We start from the raw sequence: 16,016 nt of genomic DNA on the forward strand, positions 1-16,016 counted from the left end.
GACACCTAAGAGGGGAATTCCCCCCATTTTCAAAAATGAAATTCAGGCCCTGAATAAATGTCTACAAATCCTGATTGGAGTATCACTATGAATAGTTATAAATGATAAAAAGAAGGCTTTAAAAAGATCGGTATCGGTGATCGGTATCGGCAGATACTGCTTTCTGTGATCGGCGATCGGTGATTGGCCTCAAAAACCCTGATCGGAGCACCCCTATTTGCTATGGAACATTCCCTTAACATTTGTATAACCAAGAAAAAACATTTTTAAAAAACTGGACATTTTGAATGTTCAGATAACATTCAGAAATAACATTTTCATAACTTATCACAACACAGCTCAGATCATTTAGCCTGAGAACTGTTCATATTGAAACTTTTGATTGCACACTTTGAGCACAATGTGAGACATTAAAATCTTTTGACACATTTGACATCACTGGGGCCAAATGTGCAAAGTCCCGATTTGCTCTTCATTTAATCTCAGTGCCGTCCAGGAGGAACAGTCGAGATACCAGAGATCTGGTTTGTGATTCTTATGCGCGTCCTTAAGTGAACAGCAGCTAATTATAAACAAGCAATCGGGTTATTTTCGCCACGTTATGCAGCCTGTCACATGATAAATTATCTTCAATAAGCCATTGAAAACATATAACAATAGTTCATATGAGCGCGCTGAAAGGAACCGTAAGCACATGCCTTCAGTCACGTGCGGCGGCCGCTGCAGTCGCTCTGAGAGAACAGAGGGGGTTGTTTGCACAGAGACAGCGGCTGTATTGGGTTTGCTCAAGTGGTAAACATGCAGTAAAGCACCTGCTGACTGCATACTGACAGACCGGTGTCGACCCTGCTGTCCTCTCGGCTCCTGTGTGGGAGAACCCCAATGAGGCCGCCTGGCTGTTTAATCACAGCTAATTGTGAACAACTGGCCACTTTATGTGTGTGTGTTCAAGGTGGACAATGGTAATGTTCACATTCTGCCACTCTCTGTAAACTCCGGCTAATGTGCGAAGGGTTAATGAGGAGGTCTAATCCAAAACAGCTTCAGATGGGCGGCAGAAAGGCTTTGTGCCTCCTTAACTGCCTAAAGACTGATTGACAGCATGCTGATACCCTCCTGATGTGGTTGCTGGCCAAATTCACCCATTCTCGCTCCCAATGTGTCAAAAATTGAAGCATGGTCACTTATTAAGATGCTAAAGGTATTCCTAAGCGTCGACCAACTACATTACTTTCAATTGCTTGCCTAAGGCTTTAGATCAAGATGCATGTACCCAGCCAACAGAGAAAGTTCTCACTAACTGTCACTAAGAACATTTTGTCCTAACATTAATATAACTTAAAGGGGTCATATGATGCTTTTTTAAAGATAATTATTTTGTGTATTTGGTGTAACAGAATATGTTGACATGCTTTAATGTTCAAAAAACACATTATTTTTCAAATACTGTACATTATTGTAGGTTCTCTATGCCCCGCCTCTCTCAAATGCTTCGTTTTCTACAAAGTCCCTCCTTCAGACAAGTTTTTTTAAAGATGCCAGCCACCACCAGTATTTTTGATAATTTTCACAAAAGTTTAATGGCACCCAGAATATTTTGTTGTATAAATATATCTGAACATGCAATTTGTTTTGTCAAAACAAAGAACAGAGCCTCTGCTTTAAAAAAACAAACAAACAAAAAAAACACATTTTATAATAGCTTCTTTTCTAGCTTCAATGTGGGTAGGTTTCATGAAAAAAGCAACATTTTGAACAAAAAGCTGAGAAAACTGTTTTTGTAAAAGACTATGTCTGGATCAGATTCAGAACGATGATCAAAACATAGATGGAATAGATCGCTTCCATCAACACATCTAAAGCTTGCACGATCCTATACCACTTCCTGGATCATCATTTTATTCGGTAACGTTAGGCATTTTTGATTTCTATGCTGTTTAATGTTTGATGGTTGCATTATTTTGCATATCCATCTGCTTACATACGCAATCGTTTTTTTCTACTTCTTGGCATGTTTCGATTCAGACGTTCAATACTCTTTCCGAAGATGTGTAATAGCCCCCCCTACCGTACACCAGTGAAAACACAAAAAGCCAGAAAATTCCATCATTGGCGGGGAAGCGTTGTCTCATAAATGAGGGAAAATTTCGTCAACGGCGGGGAAAGAGTTAATATTTGATATATTATGAATATACATTCTCATAGAAAACGTTCTTAGAAGAACAACATTCTCAAATCGTCCTGATGATGTTATTTGTTACTTTTTTTATAACCTTTAAATGTTCCAATCACAACAAGAAACGTTCTTAGAATATTAAAAATTAAAGATCAAATAATATATTTTGGGTGAAAAAGTTAGTAGGAAACATTTTTGTAACCTTAAATTAGCGTTCTAATCATGACAACACAACTGGACATTTCAATGTTCTTACAATATTAAAAATAAACCTTCAAATAATGTTAGAAATAATGTTAGCAGAATGTTGTAAAAAAGTTTTTGTAACCTTTACATGACGTTCAAATCATGACAAGAAAACAGGACATTTAAACATTTTAGAAACATTTAAAAAATAATTCTCTGCATGCATTTGTAAAATTAGACGTGATTTTTATGTGTTTATACTTCCATAGATATTATTGAGTACCTAACCCCACCTCTACCCTAAACCTAACTACTTATCAACAATATAAAACGCATAACAGTCAGATAAAAGTACAGTCACAGCATTGCAAAAACTGACCAGAAAGCAGTATAAATGGATTACAAATGAGTCGTGTTGCACTCCAAGTGCTCTGAAGGTGTACAATATCTTCATGCAAAGAACCAATCGAAACTTTAGGTTTTAATAGCTAAAAATGTCCCTGCTATTTGAATGTAGTCGCATATCATTCAAAATATACAATTGAACTATAGAATGGCGCATTATTGTGAATTATTGTGGCTGTTCAAATCATACCACAACATATATGTCATAATGACAATATCATACTCCAATTCCCATCACGTCTGTGCATTGATGCCAATGTTTTCCATTTGAAAACGAGTTCCTAGTTCATTGATATAGCGACACCTTTAGCGTCTGCTAACAGTGTGCTTGACAATGCTTCAGTTTCTTGGTAATGAGAACGGGTTGTCAAATGAGTTAATACCTGGCTGCGAATCTGTCGGCTGGTGTTGGGGGTCAGGTAGTTGTGCTCCAGGTACCACGCTCTCTCCTGATACACCAGACTAGTGCCGTGAAGAAGGCAGAACTGTAGGAGAAACAGGAAAATATGCAATAGTGCAACAGAAAAGACACATTAGCAACACAGTTTAACACAAAGGCTTGATTTGCACATGTTGCATCTGATGCATATTTAATATTAACAGGCTGCAGTAGTTGCACTGCAATGCACATTAAATAGTCACAAATTATAAAATGCATTACGTGTAAGTCGCAGCCGTTCTATGACAACTCCATGTCATGATATGTCACGCTAAAACATTCAAATAGAGTCAATTTTGTGAACACATAGCTGATTATTACCTTTCATTCACTTAAGTTAGTGAGGTTTGTTGTCACTCTGTGATCCTGCATTTCGAATAGCATACGATTGACAAATATTGATTAACCTATGTCCTGAACAAGTTTCCTACATTAAAGTTTTGCACCTAAAACACAATACAGACATTGATACACAAACACGGTTTTGTTCTAGGTGTCTAAAATGTCTTAAATGGTGAAACATTGTGTTGTCCACAATGGACTATTTTGAGCGCCACTCTGGACTACATGAAGACATAATAGACACTGATCTCATTATAATACTAAGGACACTGAAAACAAGGTAACATGTAATGTCATATGCGTAATGTCATGTAGCCACAGGGAGAACATATTCATCCAATCTTTAAAAAAAAGAATTAAAAAAGAATCAGAAACAACACTGAGGAATCGATTCTTGGAAGCAGAGTCAATTCCAAAACTTTTGGAATCAAACAGCCCTAGCAGAAACTGCAAATGCAATGCAAACCTATTTATCAACTTGATCTTTTGAAATATAGGCTTATATGAAGCAAATTAAGGGAGTGAATGCTGTCAAAATGCTGCGAATCAAGCGCTGTCTGAAAAGTCTGTCAGGCCTGATGTGCAAGTTTCACATGCAGAAACAAACAGCACTTTCAATTCAGCAAATCTGACTGGATCCAGACGATTCCAGCAGTTTACAGCTACGGTTTGAGGTTTGGGTTCAACTGGAAATAAATGCGAATCAAGTTGTTTAAGTTTGCAATCCCCCCTCCCAATCGTTTTGGTGAAATGCAATGCAAACCTATTTATCAACATGATCTTTTGAAATATAGGCTTATATGAAGCAAATTAAGGGAGTGAATGCTGTCAAAATGCTGCGAATCAAGCGCTGTCTGAAAAGTCTGTCAGGCCTGATGTGCAAGTTTCACATGCAGAAACAAACAGCACTTTCAATTCAGCAAATCTGACTGGATCCAGACGATTCCAGCAGTTTACAGCTACGGTTTGAGGTTTGGGTTCAACTGGAAATAAATGCGAATCAAGTTGTTTAAGTTTGCAATCCCCCCTCACAATCGTTTTATAATTTACGGCCGTTGTCAAAGAAAATATTCAATGCGGTAACCCAGAAATGCAGATTTGTAGTCTGGGTGAGTCGACACTATTTGCCAAAAGTCAGAGCCAGTCTGAAGATTTTGACCGATTTAACAGAAAATGTTCCTGCGTTCATTTGTTGTGTTTAGAATGACTCTGGTAGTGTATGATGCCTAGTGCTTTTAAAGATTTTAAAAGTTGTGTAGTGTATTCCAGCCTTAAGTGTGTCAAACAAAACTCCTACACACATTTAAAAGATTCAGCGACATGAACTTGACAGACTTTGGCAGATCAAACATTCATTATTACTCCCTGGGAACTCATGAAAGCCATTTTGTTTCCCGGTGGACTGATAAAAATGTGTACCCTGACTCCTGGAAACTGTTTAAAACCAATCAATCACAATTTCTGCCACTATTTTCTTGTGCAATACGCTCCAGATAGTCTGTGAATGGCGTGTCGCCATCTAAGGCTGAGAGCATTCAGTATCAGCACAATGCAAGGCCGAAAAATGTAAGTGGAAAATACTTGCTGACCACCGTGTATGTTAAGTAATTTTTTTTCCATATCTGAAGGACCCTACACAAGCTGTAGGCCTCTTCACATGCACCAACTTGAGTGAGTACAGGATGTTATACAGAAGATGAAGGGGATGGAAAAACAGTAGCAGTACGATCTAATATCTCTTCTCCTCAGAGGTGAGGTAGCAACCAAACCACCTAGATACATCAAAGAGCTGGACAGGAAAAAACAGAGCATGCAAAGCAATCAGTTGTAAAGCATGGACACTAAGAGGAATAATATAACCTTTGACCTGTAGCAAACCGTGCGCCGTAAAGCAAAATAAACATATAGAGGCACATGATCTCTCTGGCTGTCATTCTTTGTGTTCTGCACCCTTCCTCATATGGAAAGCAGAGAATCAATGGCTTATCGCAGAGCCATTGAGTTTCTTATCAGGCCACGCCGAACGAGGGTTCGTCTGAAATGGAAGTCACCTTGTTGGCGTGTCAGCTATGGGAACTGAAACCATGCGTATTACGCACAATCATCAGAACAACTGAATAGTAATTATTAAAAGCTTAAAGACCCCAAGAAATGTCTATCGACGAGAGTAGTTTCCTTTCCTGTTTTGAAATAAGAAGTTTGGAACCATAAACTGCCAGTATGCTTTAGTTACGTCACCGCCATGAACTATGATTTGCTACTTACTAGTTAGAAACAACTGATATCAGAAGGAATATTTTCTTCCTAGAATGAAATGCTTTGCTTTTCACAGTTAAAGCCAGGTCAAGTTAGTCATTTTTAACCTTTAAAACAGTTAAGTTACACTCAGAAAACAATACTTTCACAAACAGTACACACACACACACACACACACACACATTTATACAATGTTTTGTTTAATTAATTTACAGCTGATATCAGAAGGAATATTTTCTTCCTAGAATGAAATGCTTTGCTTTTCACAGTTAAAGCCAGGTCAAGTTAGTCATTTTTAACCTTTAAAACAGTTAAGTTACACTCAGAAAACAATACTTTCACAAACAGTACACACACACACACACACACACACACATTTATACAATGTTTTGTTTAATTAATTTGTGTGTGTGTATTTGTGTATACACACAGACACACACACATATTTATAAAATTTTTTGTTTAATTGATTTGTGTGTATTTGTGTAAACTTTGATTTTAAGCTAAAATTATATTAATTTTTTTTTCTTTAATAACTACATTTCCATACAGCATTGTGAATGACAAGCGATGGAGGAATATAAAACTGTTCATTTTTAAATAAAAATTTCATATTTGTGGTTTATTGCTAAATAAGCATAAAATAAATAAATATTGTGTATTGCACAGCATTCAATAAGTACTAAGTTAGTATTCCATTCCAAACATAAACGTTCAAAAATACTTCTGGTATCTGCACTTTTTGCACTGGACAGATGCTAGAAACAATCAATTTGAAATGTCGTGCGCACACAAATTAATCAAATATATATAACCATTTGTATGTATGAATATATAACCAACCAATGAATGACAACATTGCAAACTTTGATTTTAAGCAAAAATTATATAAAAAAATTTTTCTTTAATAACTACATTTCCATACAGCATTGTGAATGACAAGCGATGGAGAAATATACAACTTTTTTTTACATTTTTAAATAAACATTTCATATTTGTGGTTTATTGCTAAATAAGCATAAAATAAATAAATAGTGTGTATTGCACAGCATTCAATAAGTACTAAGTTAGTATTCCATTCCAAACATAAACGTTCAAAAATACTTCTGGTATCTGCACTTTTTGCACTGGACAGATGCTAGAAACAATCAATTTGAAATGTCAAACTGACGTAAGATCACAGGTCCCATGACTGTGCGAATCGTAAGCATGCTCCTAACAGCAACAGAAGTTTGAAGAAACAGGTGGAAGTGAGGTTTTCCTGTTCCTCACTGGCGCGCTTTGTCTCTCGATCACAGGACTAGTGTGACAGCACACCTCATGACCTGCCAGGAACCAGGTCATTATCTGAGATTTATTCACGCTAGCTGCTCTCCAGAGGGCCTGACAGCTGCTGTCAGCAGGTCTGAGATCAGTGTGGTTCTGCTCCGGTGCTCAGAGGCTAATCTGATACTCATATGACTGCAGCGCACATCCTGATACTGCTGCGTCATATCACTGCCAATGACAGTTAATGTGTAAATCCACTCGTAAGCCACAATGAATGACTGTTGAAATCATTTTATCATAAAGCTGTCCCACGAAGAGCAGAAACTAATTTCTTCAACATTTCTGTAACCATTTACTCACCCTCATGTCATTGCAAACTTGTATGACTTACTTTCTTTTCTGTAGCACATACAGAGATCTTAGGCTGCATGTTCACTCTGCTCTTTTTATACAAAGTAAGCAAGAGATTTAGACTCCTAAAAGGACAAAAAAGCACCATAAAAGTAGTTCATGCAATATATGGATATTTTCATTTTCGGCTAATCAGAGTAAACGTATGACGTATTTGAACACATTTCACTTCCATAATGTGAAATATTTTCTGGTCATATGATGCGATTTAAATTTTTCCTTTCTCTTTGGAGTGTTACAAGCTCTTGGTGCATAAAGAAGATCTGTAAAGTTGCAAAGACTAAAGTCTCAAATCCAAAGAGATATTCTAAATGTCTGTGCAGATTTTTCCCCGTTCGTTGTGCAACTGAACAAACTTTTGAAAGCAAAACCGCCAACTGTGACTTTTTTTGGGCTTTTCTTTAGAATTTTCTTCACTTGCATCAAAACGTTTGTCTTTTGGATTCTGAATGGTTGCACTGGCATTGTTTCTATGGTGTTCTAGGTGGTTGCTAAGGCATTACTTTGTGGTTAAAAGGTTAAGGTGTTCTAGGTGGTTGTGAGAGGGATTGTTACTTGGTTTTTTGGGTGTTGTAGGTGATTGATAGGGTGTTTGTCTTTGTGGTTGCTAAGGTGGTAGTTGTTAGAATATTCTGAATGGTTGCAAGGTAAAAGCTAATTGGTTTCTTAGGTGTTTTAGGTGGTTGCTAGGATGTTGCTAAGCAGTTGTTAAAGTGTTCAAAGTGGTTGCTAGTAGGGCTGCCCCCGACTAAAGATTTTTCTAGTCCATTAGCAGTCGTTCATTTAAGCCATTAGTCGACTAATCACACGTTTATATTAATTTAATTACTTATGTATATACTGGAGGTGGAGAACTTAAGGCTGATTTATACTTCTGCGTCGGACCTACGCCGTAGCCTTTACGCCATAGGCTATGCGTCAGTTTTCATTTATACTTCTGCGTCATTGTCTACATCGACGTGCAGTACACATGCAAACCGCTAGTCAGCAGTGTCCACGGGCATGTTGCTGATGTAACCCGCAGTACCACGGCAAAAGCCGAAGAAGAAGTGGCTCGTCGGAGAAGCATTATAGCCGTGATGGTGGCAAATAAATATCAAATCATTAAATTATTATTTAAAACTAGAAAAAGGAGACAAAGGAACAGGAGAAGATGTCATTCTTTCAATCTCCACAAGGACTTGTACCACGGCAGATCAACATTGGTTGTCGCGGACAACTACTGATGTATAATGCTATGTAGTATAATAAATCATAAGACACTTGTTCTTTGCTTTGTTTTATTCTATATAAGAAGGTGTAACATTAAAATATATTAAAGTGCACATAAACACACACAAAACTCAAGTACATATGGAGGGAGGGGTTCTTGCAGACCAATCACAGCGCTTGCGGTCAGCGTAGAATTGACGCGCTGTTAGATTTTTGGAGAGGTGCACGTCAGGCTACGGCGTAGGTTCGACGCATAAGTATAAATTGGGCTTAAGCCATAATGAGCCTTTAATACATAGCATACCGTATTAAAGCTTGCTGCAAAGCACCGGCAACAATATTGACTATGAATGTGTCCGAAAAGAATAGCATGGAGATATTTTAATTATTTATGAATAAACTAGTGTTTTCTGAGTCAGTGTCGGCTGCACAGATGAAGTTGACGATGCTGACTCGCCATCTCCACATTACAATGAAGCGCCTTCAGAGAGAAATGCACCTTTCATACGGATTACATAATCAGAGAGTATTTGTTTTGAATCGGTTCATTTTAAAGTAGACATTTCAAGCTTTCTATAGATATATTTCTCATGTCTGTGAGGCAGTAGCCTATACGCTGAGTTTCAATTCATTTTTGTGCCACATTCCAGTTCACGGAGACCGAGACGGCAGAAAGCACATCCTATTTGTTTTCTTTATTTTACAAAAGCACAATGTTTTGTTGTTATTGTGAGTGGACACAAATGAAAGTAAACCCTTTACAATTTCAAATGATGTATTACTCTTATCTGCATGAGCAAAAATTATGGTGTATTTTAAGTTGTTTCTGCTGTTATTAGGAAAAAAATCACAGTGATCGCGCCGGCACCTCCATGTCATGCAGTAGCACACTAACAGCTCCCACACTCCACACAAACATTTGGATATGCGCTGAATAGCACACATTTATCAAGCTTATCATTAGAGCGAGCAGCCATGTTGCTGCTACATGCATGTTTCAATTTCAAATGATAAGCCATATTTGAGTACGATGAATTGGATTTCCTGCCTGCTAATTATTTATGAATAAACTAGTGTTTTCTGAGTCAGTGTCGGCTGCACAGATGAAGTTGACGATGCTGACTCGCCATCTCCACATTACAATGAAGCGCCTTCAGAGAGAAATGCACCTTTCATACGGATTACATAATCAGAGAGTATTTGTTTTGAATCGGTTCATTTTAAAGTAGACATTTCAAGCTTTCTATAGATATATTTCTCATGTCTGTGAGGCAGTAGCCTATACGCTGAGTTTCAATTCATTTTTGTGCCGCATTCCAGTTCACGGAGACCGAGACGGCAGAAAGCACATCCTATTTGTTTTCTTTATTTTACAAAAGCACAATGTTTTGTTGTTATTGTGAGTGGACACAAATGAAAGTAAACCCTTTACAATTTCAAATGATGTATTACTCTTATCTGCATGAGCAAAAATTATGGTGTATTTTAAGTTGTTTCTGCTGTTATTAGGAAAAAAATCACAGTGTTATTAGGAAAAAAATCATGTCATGCAGTAGCACACTAACAGCTCCCACACTCCACACAAACATTTGGATATGTGCTGAATAGCACACATTTATCAAGCTTATCATTAGAGCGAGCAGCCATGTTGCTGCTACATGCATGTTTCAATTTCAAATGATAAGCCATATTTGAGGACGATGAATTGGATTTCCTGCCTGATCTACTGTAATTACCAGCTGTTAACGTGGACAGTTTTTTCTGAGACTAACTAATACATTTTTGGTTGACTAAGCCTCTTCTCATCAACTAACATTTAGTTGACTATTAGGGAGGCAGCCCAAGTTGCTAGAGTATTTTGAATGGTTGCTTACTGGCCCAAGTCAAAAAAGCCCACCCAAAAGACTTGGGCCTGTAAGCAAAAACCCAGAACACCAAATTATTGTGGTGATGACTTTTGCATGGAAAGCACCACTCTTTTTTTTGTAAAATGTAAAAGTGTAGCTTGCTTTATCATGCTGGCCCTTTACACTAATTTAGCCCCTTTTCTCAGTTTTGCAGCCTGCTTTTTCCAAACACGTGGTTTAGAGTGGAATCCTCTGAAATCTCCCTGCGATGCTGAGAAGCTCAGTTTATTGTTTTTTGAGTGGGCACGAGGCTGTTGTTGTTGTTTCTGAGAACTTTCCATTGGAACCGGCTGATGAGTCAAAAGACAAAAAGAGTGTCATGCAGCGGCAGACAGAGCAGAGAGACAGCACTTCACACATACCTTGGTGAGCAAGGCACGGTCCTCTTTGATATGGCATTCTCGTACGGTGAGAGCAAACTGCTCCAAGGTCACTGCAGAAACACAATTAGAGAAATTAACAGCATAATAGTGAAATTAGAAGGGGGAGTTGCATTACACATTTTTTCCCCTTAGGTCCAAGTTATTTGCATCAAAAACAGTAAAATCTGGGGGGGGGGTTTATGACTATTTTTCACCTTCTCCCTGACCCTTAAAATAAAATGAATCACTTTGTCTTTAAGAAACACTCCTTTCACATTTGAAATGAGAAGCAGTGCTTTGATGTACCAAAATCTGCTGCACCCCCGGGCAGATGTTTTCTATCAAGGCAATATTTATTTCAGCTTGAAAGAGGAAAGACAAAAAACAATATAAAACAGAAATGTATTTATCATTCAAATTATCATATTTTGGATTCAGCTAGTGAATTTGCATTCTAGAGTAAGCAAACTACCAAAAATGTGATGTATCTATTTACCTGAAAGGTAGAACTTTCCCAGCTAACAAAAATATGTTCTAAGAACGTTTTTCTAACGTTCCAATTAAGGTACAAAAACATTCTTTTGGAATGTTCCAGTTTTAAAAATGATTTAAAACGTTTCCCCAACATTCCATGTTATCGTTTCGCAAACATTCTGGGAATGTTACTTTCGAATGTTACATTTTGAAAAAAAATGTTAGATGAATGTCCAACCGAAGTTTCAGGAAAAAATATGCATAATGTTTTTTGTGCTAACGTTTTGAGAATATTATTAAAGACGAGATAACTTCCAATGAATGTTCTGTTAACCAGAAGAACGTTTGTTCATAATTTGATAGAACCTTGCCGGAACATTAGCTAAAGTTCTGAGAACTTTCCTACAGTCACATTATTGAGAGTAAATGCTTATTAATCTGATCATTCTTCATTCATAACTGCACAAATTTCCTAAATTTACAGTACATTTTCATAGTGCATCAAGCTCCTTTATCTCAAAAGATGAAGGAAAATGTAATTTCTCATGATAGGAGTCTATTAAAATGGCTTTTTTAGATTTAAAACAACTGTTATATTAAAATATCATATTATGGCAGATTTTATGCCATGCTTTGAATGGACAAAAGTGCTTGAATTGACAGAGTTGGCTATTTGCATCTCCTTACAGTGCCTGTGACTCTCTCTCTATGACTGATTTGAGGCACTGAACAATGCAATACATATTCTGTGATCTGTGACCGCTACTATGTGTTACAATCATGCGTGTTAAGTCAGTATTAATATCATAAATGAAAGCCCAAACTGGAACACTCGTGTAAAGTGTGAATAAAAGCCCCTCATCTCAATGTTATCAGCACCATCTCAGAGAAAATTAGCGCATGATCTGTGTGTGTGTGTGTGTGTGTGTGTGTGTAAGTGTGTGGGAGGAGGGTGAGAGAATGGAAATTTGCTATCAGGGGAGGAAAATATATCTCGACACACAAACCCATGCACACACACACTGAGCACTGTGGAAATACTGTACAAACATCAGATGCACAGCACCTTTCTGTTGCTTACTGAGTGTAAGAGTGAATCAGAAAGTCAAAGGGAAGTTGAACAGTGTCTTTAATGATCAAAGATGTGTGGTGAGTTTATAGTCTACACGGGCACATGAATCACAGCGTTTGGCATTGAGTAAATTCTGACTGTTTTATGCTGAATGCGTGAGAGTTGGCAGCCCTGTACCTATTTATAAATTTCTTTATCTCAATATATTATTATATCTTATTTTAACCATTTGCACACACGAGCATTATCCGACTCTGCTCCTCCTGACAGCAAACGCAGGCTTATAAGCCACTTTTTCCTGCGTTTTTCACTCAATTTCTTGCCTTTTCCCCCCTTATGAACAACAAATTTTCGTACATGAAGAAAGCTCATTGTGGTATCTCGGTTTGACCGATTTGAGCATCCATAAACGCAAAACATAGGCATTTTGAGTTTCTGCTAGCAATTCCTATATAGAATAGTTGTTGTGTTTTTTCTTATTACTGAAATCAATTGTAGTTCTGACAAATCCAAACTTTCCTTTCCTTTTGAAGTCCCAGTGCTCTGTACGGCCAGTCCTTTGCTGCTCATTTAACAAATGCAATTCACTGCAATACAGCAGCAGGACAGTTGAACATGTAATGATCAGTTTGTTTGTGCTCAGAGATATTGATTAGCTAATATAGCTTTTCCCCCTGAGGTTAACATTTTTTTTTACAAAAATGCAAGCTGTTGCAAATAATGCGACAACTGGTTCAATTTGCACTAATTCAGAAGACAGAAATCACAAAATCTTCCTGTTTCAAAGGGAAACATTTAAACATTTGTGTTTTTATCAGGTTAGTCTCAGATGTTTCTAACAAAGGATGACTGCAAGAGAACTATAAAATGAAAGTGAACAGCATAGTAAAAATAATCTTGTTTTGAAAAACATTTTGAAGAGATGACATCTGATTACATGCTTTAGGATCTTGGCAAGGGTGTAGGATAGTAGTTGCTGGATATTGATAGGGACATGTCATTGCACCACGACTAATTTCCTACGCCCTTGAAAATCATAACAAGCGATGTCCGACTTTGGAAACTATAGAATTCACTGCTTTAGGATTAACAGAACTTTGGATAGTTTCAATATACTTGTCTAGACCAACTTTGAATAAAAAAAAGAGAGGTTTAGAGCCAGATTTTTGTTTATGTATGTGAAATTTAGCTATCAGGAAACACAAATAAAGTTATATTTTCCTATATTCTCTTTTGAGTACTCAAACAATCCAAAGAAAACATCTTTAAAACAGAAAGAAAAGTCACTTACAAATTGGATGAACATAAAAAAAAAAAATCTGACCAAAGTTTCTGTGTGTGGGTACATTGCCAAACAATTGAATGAATCTTCATCAGAAGAGTGACAAAAACAGCAACTCACTTCAATATCTGACTTATATTATGATCACGTCCATAAGCTTTTTGTGAAATTTGGAGTAACTCATTAATCTGTTGTTTGACCTCTTCATGTTTAAGGAGAGAACTGCATATTCATCCTATGTGTAAATTTATAACTTTTTTCTTTTACCTGGCAACACCTCCCTTTTGAAAATTAACCATGGTTTTAAAAAAAAAAACATGGTTCATTTTCTTAGGGGATTTGTTTTTGTGTATACTTCGTTTCGGTTTTCTTTGATTTGTTTTTTATAAATGTACTGTCTTAATGGTTTGATGTTTTGTACTGTATAAAAAAAAAATCGAAAAAATATTCGCGCTCCGAAGTCCCGATTTGATTCAAATGATTCGCGATACGAAGAGCATTTCGAAACAGTGGATCATTTTGCGACACAACTGTGGTTCAACTGATTCGGACTTTCAAAAGTCATGGCCTAATGGTTAGAGAGTCGGACTTATAACCCAAAGGTCTCGGGTTCGAGTATCGGTACCTGCAGGGATTGTCTGTGGGGGGAATGAATGACCAGTGCTCTCTTCCACCCTCAATACCACGACTGAGGTGAGACCCTTGAGCAAGGCACCGAACCCCCAACTGCTCCCCGAGCGCTGCAGCAATATGACTGCCCACTGCTCCGGGTGTGTGTTCACAGTATGTGTGTGTGTTTGTTTGTTCACTACTCACTGGTGTGTGTGTGTGCACTTGGATGGGATTAATGCAGAGCACAAATTCTGAGTATGGGACACCATACTTGGCCATTTTCACTTTCAAAAGCTCTGTTTCACCCATCACTATAGGCTACGTGCTTTTTAAAGGGGTCATATGATGTTGCTAAAAAGAACATTATTTTGTGTATTTGAGAACGGCTCGGCTGGCGGATTCGACGAAGGAGCGTCCGGTGGGCGTGCGGCAACCACATGTGACGACCCCAGGCTGGACTCCGCTTTCATCATTACAAGCGATGTCGAAATTCGAAAACGAATGGATCTTTTGATATGTTTTTTATTTATTTTTTTTGCTAGTGAATCGCTTGAACTGAATGATCGCATCACGAGTTTGAATCAATCGGAGTGGTTCCAGCGTAAATGACTCACTCAATTGAATCGGTTAGTCTGTTCCTCCGCTTTTTGCGTCTTCAGCCATGTTTACACGACACTGTCAGCACTACTACTGGCTTAGCTCGCTAGTTTAATGACATTAACTGAAATAAGAGAAAAAAGTATGATGTTGAATAAAATATATATTTTTTTCCATTCCAAAGATAACATTTAACACATCTGCAAACATATTCAGGAGAGCTAACAGGTTTACTGTTAACTAGTGAAACACTCAAAATACATGTTAGATGGAAACATTGAGCATTATGATCGAGTTTGTAGCTTAATTGACTATATTTGAAATAGTTTGAGCACTGCAGTTCAGTTGCTGACAGTTCAATAGCAAATCAGCTGAAATCATCCAGTCTCTCATACCATTGAAGTGAATGTTCAGTTTATCAGTATATTTTGTAATAAATATTTGAGAAATGATTGTTGGGTCCCACTTTATATTAAGTGGCCTTAACAACTATGTACTTACGGACTGATTGTTGCATCTGATTATATTAGTCTATAGAGTGATAGTCAATGTAAAGAGAGCAAATGGGAGAAGCAGATGAACAAAACAGCAGAACAACGTAAAGTTAAAGAGAGTAAACTTCATCATTCAACTGAACTGTGCTTGTATGTTTGAAACACTTCTGCTCTCTTATCTGTTCTTGCTCCACACATCTATTAAATGTGCATCCTTGAAAGCGTGCAGTTTTCTAGCATATTTACTTTAACTTCTCAGATAATATCAATGGTATGACCTATTTCAGATGCGGCCGAAATACAACATTGGTTACATACACATATATTTAATTGTTTGATCAGAATTATCGCTAGGGACAATTAGTAGACGCTGGATATTGATAGAGACATGTCCCTAGCATCCCTACTAAATTCTGCGCCCTTGGATCTTGGCAAATGTGAGCATGAGACATTGCTGAGATCTCATTTTTTAAAAGTTATATAAATGTATTGTTCCTAAAGTAATGTTTGTGGAATGTTC

The 16,016-nt window shown here is 37.4% G+C and overlaps 1 protein-coding gene across 1 annotated transcript in view; it reads right to left on the reverse strand.

Annotated features, from left to right (window-relative positions):
• The window catches only part of LOC107733326 (acyl-CoA oxidase like), a 52,359-nt gene that overhangs the window by 9,842 nt on the left and 26,501 nt on the right, over positions 1 to 16,016 (reverse strand). Inside the window, 3 exon segments of the mRNA XM_016544899.1 lie at positions 3,151 to 3,252; positions 10,966 to 11,036; positions 14,610 to 14,626. Of these exon segments, the coding sequence (XP_016400385.1) occupies positions 3,151 to 3,252; positions 10,966 to 11,036; positions 14,610 to 14,626 (190 nt within the window).

This window comes from Sinocyclocheilus rhinocerous, unplaced genomic scaffold, assembly GCF_001515625.1.
Source record: "Sinocyclocheilus rhinocerous isolate Xijiao unplaced genomic scaffold, SAMN03320098_v1.1 scaffold790, whole genome shotgun sequence".
Classification (NCBI taxonomy): domain Eukaryota; kingdom Metazoa; phylum Chordata; class Actinopteri; order Cypriniformes; family Cyprinidae; genus Sinocyclocheilus; species Sinocyclocheilus rhinocerous.